This window comes from Patiria miniata, unplaced genomic scaffold, assembly GCF_015706575.1.
Source record: "Patiria miniata isolate m_02_andy unplaced genomic scaffold, ASM1570657v1 HiC_scaffold_24, whole genome shotgun sequence".
Taxonomy (NCBI): Eukaryota; Metazoa; Echinodermata; class Asteroidea; order Valvatida; family Asterinidae; genus Patiria; species Patiria miniata.
This window is the reverse complement of record NW_024037063.1, coordinates 4,565,950-4,575,236: the sequence shown is the minus strand read 5'-3', so window position 1 is coordinate 4,575,236 and position 9,287 is coordinate 4,565,950. Positions and strand designations below refer to the sequence as shown.

At 42.2% G+C, this 9,287-nt stretch overlaps 1 protein-coding gene and 2 pseudogenes across 1 annotated transcript; all 3 read right to left on the bottom strand.

The window, feature by feature from the left end:
- LOC119731815 overlaps nt 1-78 on the bottom strand; it is a 9,894-nt pseudogene extending 9,816 nt beyond the window's left edge.
- Nucleotides 79-184: 106 nt separating this feature from the next.
- On the bottom strand, nt 185-1,333 carry LOC119731813 (elongation of very long chain fatty acids protein 6-like). Its single transcript, XM_038205086.1, has 2 exons — nt 1,128-1,333; nt 185-972 (listed from the first exon to the last, which is right to left on the bottom strand). The coding sequence occupies exons 1-2, from the start codon at nt 1,331-1,333 to the stop codon at nt 372-374; spliced, it is 807 nt and encodes a 268-aa protein (XP_038061014.1). The 3' UTR covers nt 185-371.
- A 4,871-nt stretch (nt 1,334-6,204) lies between these two features.
- Nucleotides 6,205-8,650, bottom strand: LOC119731940 (annotated as a pseudogene).
- Nucleotides 8,651-9,287: the final 637 nt, after the last annotated feature.

The following is a 9,287-nucleotide window of genomic DNA, read 5'->3' as shown; positions in this document are numbered from 1 at the left end:
TTGTACATTCCCTTTAAGACAACAATTAATGTTCATATTGTCCATAGAAAACATATGACTTACTTTTAAGGCATCCATGTCTCCATGATCGATGGATGTGCTAAAACTAAAAGACCACCAGCCTCTTTTTTTTCTTTTCTTTTTAATTGTTTTAATTGATTAATTAGTTAGTTAAGTTTTTTTTTAGATAACTTGTATTAACTAAGTGCATTGCATGTCAGGATCAAGCCACATTAAAAAAAAATACGGCTGAACGATCTGCAAAATCCTGACACACTGATAAAAAATCTTAAAATCGCATTTTACTTTAGTTAATTAAATGATCAGCCTCGAGTAGTACTTGCGAATGTAAAACTAAATTTTAACTAAATTTAAATTAAAATGACGTTATTATCGAATTTTCTTAAGTTCAGCCTGGTGTTGTACATCGAGAATGTCCTGTTTGCTTGTTTGCCCCTGTCCATCGATGGGATGAAGTTTGCTAGCCAGTTTCTCCTCTTTTTGACAAAGTAGGCCCGGTAGAAGTAGTGCGCAAAGAGCACAAAGTAGCTGACGTACATGAAGAAAGACGCCTCCAAGTTGCGCCGGCTGACTGCGCATACGTCGCCTCGCTTCAGCACGACGTGAGCGTACAGATTGACGAGAATTCCCGTGAACATCTGCGTGATTTGGAGCACGGTGATGCAGAAACTGACCCTGCGAGGGATGAGCACGATACGAGATGCTTTGAGGGCGTAGTAAGTGTACATGAACGCGTGTACCGTGTAGTTCATGAGCAGAAAACACCTCCCGGTGGACGTGTAGTAGGCATAGCTGAACCACGTGTACAGGAGCACCGTGATGTGGTGATACCAGTGTAGGAACATGAGGTTCTGCTTGCGAAGCACGATGAAGGCTGTGTCTCCAAACTCCACCAGTTTGCTGACGGCGAAGAGCCAGGCCCACAAACCGCTAGCCCGATATACCCCACCGCATCACACGCTACCGAGTTGAGTCCGTACGTGGTAGCCATGTAGAAGGACTCCTCCCATGATCGAAGGAGACCCATCCAACTGAAGATGGCTAGTCCCAGGGACCAAGCCGTGAGTGCCCGGCGAAGATCGAACGGCGGCCGGTCCCTCATGTACCATTGTCCCGCTAAGATCAGCACTCCGTAGATGGCACTCAGTGGAAACCCGATGGTCCAGTACTGCTGGAATAACCCCACACCCCATTCGTGGTCAAAGCTTCGTTCAAACGCCAACTCGTACGCGTAGACCACTGGGACTTTAGTCGTGTTCAGCTGCACCTGCAGCGGCAAAGTCACAGGCGGGAATCCGCGTGTCTCGGCCATCTTCAATCTGCAAAGTTTCACTCAAAAGCGCTCCAAATATCTGCTGCAATAAAGGTACAACTTCAGTGCACACGAGTTTACGACATTCATACTTCTGAATTAACACTGGCCCATGCGACGTGCAATTTACTAATGCATTGCACGGCCTGTGTGGTTAAGCGGCATATTCCTGCATGCGTTTCCTGCGTGTCGCTGCTGGGATGAACTCATGCAATTACAATCCGAGGACACTTAACATCACGCGATGTCGGATGACACCGAGTCGGCATACCGGCAACGGGCAGAGGGAGAGCACAGCAGGCTATAAAATAAGCCCCTGCGCACAGTAACTCCGCACCCAGTATTTCTCTAATCTTTACCATTGACGGCCACACAGAGAGAACCATTATTCCTCCATGACAGAACAAACAACATCCAAGATAACAATTCGAACATTATCAATCGGTGTCTGTCTGAAATTGTCTCTAATTCTTCGCAACTTTGCATCGGGTTTGCAAGACAATGAATCTTCCAGGGTTTTGTTCCGCAAGCCTTATCAAAAATCGTGTCTAAAGGGCAACATTTAAGCTTATTCAAAGGGTTGGACCTTGTTTCGAAATGTCCATGATTCCGAAAATCCGAAATACAAAGAAAGCGTTGATAAAAGTCAAGTAAAGCTGTACATGAAATAAGTGGGAAGAAAATGTCATGCATACTATTTTATGACTCATATCACGATCATCTGACAGTGCAGTGAACATGTTGTGACCATGGAGGAAGGTTGTGACTCATCCCCAGGTCGTTTTTATTTGCTAAATTCTGGGGGCGTATACAGCGGATGGGGGGGGGGGGGGGGGGGGGCCTTCCCCAAAGGGAAATTTGCCCTTTTGTACCCCAAATTGAAAGCGTCAGCACTTCATTTTATTGACAAATATTTAGCGTACGGCGAAAAAAGACATATCGGGCCACTATGTCAAGTCTATGGAATATGATTATGAATGAAATGCGAACAGATTCGGCGATTATGCAAAACAAGACCTGCGTCTTGAACTTGTAACCCATTGTTGTATTATAAAACATGACAGCCAAATTGACCAATCAACAACTTGGTCCACATTTCTTATCGTAATAACGTCAAAATTTCTGAAGTCGCCTCCGAATGGATAGTCGCCTCCGAACGGATAGTGCGCGGCGTCGCATAAAATTTACAATACCCACATTAGACACTGAGCTAGCGTTTGTTAAGGAGAGGGGGCGCTACTCCAGATGCATCCGACTACACGTTTGTTTGCGTCACAGTCCTAGTGTGGACATTCCTTTGTTTTCGTGCAGTTAAGAAAAACCAGTGAAAAAACCTTATTTTACTCACACTGTGAAAAGTCTTTCACCCAATTTTTTGTATGATTCCCTTTAGTGTTTCTCTTCATTTTGCCACGGATAAACCCATTACCTTAAAATGCCTCTTAATCTTTTTTTTTTCCAGAGAGGAGGAAAACATTGTGTGGACGTGGGCAAGTCCACACAACGTCGCTGCTACCTAGTTTATGTGGACATCTTTTGTTCGGAAGTCCACACAGTTAATGTAATGCTTGTACACTTTGTCATGTTCGATGAAAGTGTGCTTATTATAACCTGCAACAGCGCCGCCATTGGCCATTGCTGATTAGGTATCCTTTTAATTTCTCGGAGCTGTCGTTACAAGTGATAAACAGATAAACGGGACTTAGCAGGCATTTAGTATCTGCAAGAGATTGTAAAAACAATTTAAGCAGCATTGACGATGAACGAAATTTGTTTTGTTGTAAGCCAGGCAAAACAGTAAATTACTGACGTACTATACTATAGTATTAATATTTGTATTGAGACTTCCGCATACTTTTCATGTTGCCTATCCACTTATTTTCACATGCACAAAAGAAACAAGTTCACGTGTATATGCTATGGCTCTCGATTTGAAAAGGGAGAGCAAAATGGCTCAGGAAACTTTTTGTTCACCGCACGCGGGTTTCGATTCAGCGGAAATGGTTCTATTTTCAGGTTGAATGGAAACCGAAATGAAAATTGAGATGAACGCAGACGTTGGGAACACCGTGATAAACACCGTACGCGAGCTTTTGCTTTTGAAAACCACTGTTGCCAACTTTTTGTGGAAAAAAAATACTCTAAACAATTTAAAGTCATGTCCGTTGTCTATATTTGGTTGCCCAATTAGGGAAGAAATGACAGGATAATGATCTACTCAGTTTTCCCCTGAACTAGCTGAGGTTTTAAAACTGTTTGCGGGTAGAACCATTGTGGAGGTTCTGAAAAGAACCGGAGGGAACTCAACGTTTTGGACAGAATGCTCTACCCGTCGTCACGAGACACACGTGACGACGGGCTGAGCGGGAGTCTCCTGACGACGGGTAGAGCATACTGTCCGAAACGTTGAGTTTCCTCCGGTTCTTTTCAGAACCACACATATTCACAAAAGAGATTTACCACGTGGTGCTACCGCAAGCAATTTATCTTATTACCTTTTCACAATGCTAACCTTCAAATCTCATATTGATAAAGTTTTATTCTATCGTAGACATTCATATCGATACAATTTATGGGTTTAATGCCTTGCCGATATATGGACACAACTGTCCCAGATAGATGTGAACCCCTCACCCTCTGATCGTGAGTCACGAATCTTATAACCACGCACCAGGCAACACTCCCGTCAATAAGGCTACTGATTAACAAGATAAGTCATTAAATGTAAGAAAATCTTTTTGTGAAACTGTTACCTCATTGTTCGATTATCCTGTATCAAAACAGGGGTGTGGACCTTGGTTTAGGTTTTCAGAACCACACATACTCACAAGAGATTTACCGCATGGTGCTACCATAAATATATCTTATTACCTTTTCACAATGCTAACCTTCAAATCTCATCTTGATAAGGTTTTATTCTATCGTAGACATTCATATCGATACAATTGTATGGGTTTAATGCCTTGCCTATATATGGACACAACTGTCCCAGATAGACGTGAACCCCTAACCCTCTGATCATGAGTCACGAATCTTATAACCACGCACCAGGCTACTAATTAACTACAAGATAACTCATTAAATGTAAGAAAATCTTTTTTTTGTGAAACTGTTACCTCATTGTTCGATTATCCTGTATCAAAAACAGGGGTGTGGACCTTGGTTTAGTGAATAAACCAAATGTAAAGAGAGACTCTGTAGTGCTAAAGTGCACGCTTGCAACACAATAGAATAAGTTGACATGCACTGTGGAATAATGACAAATAATGGGCCGTTAATTAAATGCACGTGCTGGAAACAAAACGCGTTGCTTGGTTTCAACCAAAGGCGAAGGTAAAAGTTGAAAAAGTCATCTTGCAAGTTGAAAAAGTCATCTTGCAGGCAAACCTTCCAGCAGAAAAAAAAATCCATCACTGCTCAAATATTGCCTTTATGAATAGACTAATGAAAAAAATAATTTGCTGTGTTACACACTTTTGAATGAAGGACCATTGAATCAATAATTGCAGTCCATGCTTTATTTATCAAAATCCAGATACAGCATTAAAATCTAGAGCAGGGTTTTTAACAGCTAACAGGCTGAACTTTTTGAGTCAAGTTTGACATCATAAATGAGAAAACTCATAAGCATGCATGCCCTGTATATACGCGTATCAACGCATAGGCCAACGGTTCTACTTGTGATTTAATTCCTGGTTTGCAACTTTTCAAGCTCAACTGTATTCGAGGATTCGGTCCACGAATTTTGAACAAAACCAGATTCAACCTAAACGTAGGGATACAAGGCCTAGCCTGGCATTTTGCAGAACTACATTGTTCTGTAACACGGAATACAGACAATAAAAGTTACAAAAGATATGGTTTCCCTTTCGGTTTGCTTTGCAAGTTTTCAGGTAATTGCGAAATGTCCGTAAGACTTAAAAAAAATACCTTAGAAGCTGCTTTGGTTTTGCACATTCTCCATATACGCCTTTATAGAATTCGATACTGGTATAGGAATGTTAGTGCCTGTATGCCAAACTATTCAAAACAATGACTTGAAAGTACTAGTACCAAAGGTAAGTCAACACTCAACAAGCGAATCCTACCATTTATATAAAACACACACTTGAATTTACAGCATGTTGTTGAAGAAACTACGCTTCGCTAGCGCTTCGTACATACGAGAACCACACAAAAGGCTAAACTATATTCTGCTTAATCTGCTATATACATGTACTTGAAACATAATGACTATTTGCGGGGAAAACAAACCGAAACTAAACCGACATTCCGAAAACAAAACTTGCAAAATCACTTTTCTCCTTTGTGTTTCGGATAACAAAATAGATTTCAGTACCAATCGTTTTCACTTCAATTCAATTTTTTCTGTGCGATGCCAAACGCCAACCTTGAAAAACGCTAATATATTGCTACTAGACAGTACACGAAGACTACAATACGCAAATCTACAACTATTTATATAAGTCGTATAGCTTAATAAAACCCGAGCATTTTCGAGTTTACTATCGGGCATTTTTTTTATGAAAAGTAAAAAAAAAATCCTTCACTACATTTTGTCGTCGCATTTATAATGATTTCTCAATTTACCGCAGAGTACTTTGTGTATTGTCTTTTCTAAAGAAAAAAATACATAGGTTCAGATTTCTTGACTCAGCTAGTAGCATACTGCACAATTGTTATTCGACTTTCAGAAAATCCATATACGAAGTTCACTCAACACCCTGTGTACAAACCCTATGAGATTAGACTGAAAAATTCGAAGTGTTTTCTAAGAAAATGCTTGTATTTTCTCACTGCTCAAATTGACTTTGATGACATGAAATTGCTATCTGGGGGCTTGTTAGTCAATACAGAGGAAAACTAGTAAACCTCGTATATGGAAATCTTTCCAAAAAAAAAAAAATCTTTTATCGTCCTTGTTTTCAAAAATAAATCACAAATATTTTCAAAATATCAATTATAAAACCAAAATCCCGAATTATCTTTGTAAATCGGCATAACTACAGCATAAACACATCTTGAAAGCAAACCACAACACTGTGATTGAAGCAAGGTGTACTTGTTATAGAATGGGTCGTAAGGTTTACAGTCCCTTTTCTCGCAAAATGTCGTCTTTGCTCCCCTTCAATCTCGTTTTTCCCTCACCGGACGGGGCTTGGACATGTACCTCTCGTAGAAGAAATGCACGAAAAGAAGGAGGTAGCTGAAGTACATCAAGAAGGACATTCGCATGTTTTCGTCGTTGGTGGCGCATGTACCTCCGCTCTTCATCTGGGAGTAGGCGTAACCATTGACAACGCATCCCACCAGCATCTGGGTGATCTGCAGTGACGTAATCAGCATGCCGATCCAACTGGGAATGCGCATGAGCCGTGAGGCTCTGATGGCGTAGTACGAGTACATTAAGGAGTGAACGGTGTAATTCATGACGACAAAATAACGGGCTAAGGAGACAATCTGTGAGTAAGAGTACCACGTGTACATGAGGACAGTAATGTGATGATACCAGTGGAGAAAGATCAAATTCTGCTTACGAAGGACGATGAATGCAGTATCTCCGAGCTCTGGAAGCTTGCTGAGCGTGAAGATCCAGAGCCAGTAGCCCGTGGTTCCCTGGAAGGCACCCGGGTCGCAAACGGAAGCATGCCAGCCGTACGTACGGATGACATGGTAAGTTTCGGCACTGACCCGTAACATGCCCGCCCAGCTGAACACCGCTAGCCCCGCGGACCACACGGCCAGGGGAATACGGAGATGTAGGGTGTACGGGACGACATGAACCACCGGCCGGCGAAGACCAGCACCACGTACACGGCGCTAACCAACACGGATAACTGCCGGTTGTTCCGGAACCAGAAGATGGCCTCCTCGGCCTTGAAGGCTCGCTCAAATTCAAACACGATGGCCGGCTCGAAAGAGCGAAGCGTGGAGTTGATGACGACATCCTCCAAGCGATTTTGAGAAAAGCCTTCCATTTGTTATTCAAAACACAGGACGACAGTGAAGATTAAACAGTTTCCGAATCAGTCTGGATATGTCCTCAAAGTTCAATTAAGTTGCTGATCTACTACTACTAGTCATCAAACCGATACAAACATTTCAGCGCATGCATAACAGTGTTATGCACATCATAGTCGTCCAACATGTGTATTACAAACACGTACGCTGTACGTAAGATTATGTAACAATCACACGGAGCACGAGGTACGGTGTGCAGTGTGTTTGTGAATCGCGCGCGACTGTCTACATCATCGTCATCATCTCTGGCCGGCTCTCCCGCTGGGGCTGTTCTGTTGCCTGCAGTTACTCCCTCCGCGTACACTGCTCTTCTTTATTATGGCGTGCACTGACCCGGAAAAAATCGGTCGGATCATAGAGGAAGAATCGGATACATGTACATGTATATTTCCTAAAGATCGACATCGACTGCACCAACTGCCTCTATTGTACACTTTAGTCGTGCGATTTATATGAAATCAACTTATGTCATGATTCAATGAAAGACAGCACCAGAATTTCCATTCACATGCACTCAAAGTCTCTCGATGTCATTCTCAGAATTATTGAGTGATAAACATTTTATGATCAGATCAGCGTCGGCCTTGTTTTTGCATGGATCACGAGGCATGTGACTTTGTCTGGTTCCCTGACTTATCAATAAGTAGACTTGCATAACAAGTCCTTTGTCCAGTGTGAACTGAATATTTTAATCTTTATCACCCATGAATCTTGTCATGTACAGATATATTTAATAACGAGTTTAAAGAACGAAGTGAATTCTCCGGGGCAACGGCGTCAGAATACAATAACTGATGTCATGAATTTTTATTTTCGCTTTTGCCTTTGCAGGAAGTATAAACCAACCATAAATAAAGGTTAACACCGATTTTTCACCACGTGATGTTGGACCATCGATTCGCCGGATGGATCACGGCAGTCCTTGCACTTTCATAGAGGGCTTCTGAATACATGTAATTACTGTAACAGCCAGAGTGATTTGCGTACAGCGCTGCCATTGGCCGTTGAGCTGTAATACGTGTGACTCTAGTTCCTGATTGGTCAGTTAATGACCACACCTCCTCAATGAACAATAAATTACACGATCACACCCTAACATTGTACATGGAAATACATGTATTGAATGACTGAGTATAATAATTGATAATTTTTGGACTTTGAACTTCCATTATGGGTTCGTGCGTAATTAAAGAGAATGTATTATTATAGTTTGCTGAGAACTGCGTCATGTGTGACGTGTATGAAACCATGTAGCCCGACTGCGTCTGGCCGTACAGTACTATCGCAAGCTCTGTAGTACGGCCAGACGCCCGATGCTTCCACAGAGACTGAATTTTGTTGGCCGCCGATGTAGCGATTTTGCTACATCTTTCGATCGCGATTATCTTTTCATCCAGGACACAAATTTCCAAAGTTAAGGTTCGTAGTCGTAGAGCAACTCATACCTTTTCGAAAAAAACGTTGCCTGGTCTCAATATTTTCATCCATCTGGTCACAAGACGAATTTCAGTCATCAGATTCCACAAATATCGTCCCCCATGCGATCCCCCATGCGATTTCAAAATGGCGGCTGCGCTGTAATGTATGCAATATGCAGGCGCGCCCGCGCAATTTCATGAATATGCATATACAGTCTGTGACGTATGACCTCGTGTTTTGGACGTGCGTGCGGCGGGGCCGTACGTACAAAAACATGAGGTCATACGTCACAGACCGTTTATGCATATTCATTATTTGTGCGGGCGCGCCTGCATATTGCATACATTACAGCGCGGCCGCCATTTTGAAATCGCATGGGGGATCGCATGGGGGACGATATTTGTGGAATCTGATGACTGAAATTCGTCTTGTGGCCAGATGGATGAAAATATTGAGACCAAACAACGTTTTCTCGAAAAGGTATGAGTTGCTCTACGACTACGAACCTTAACTT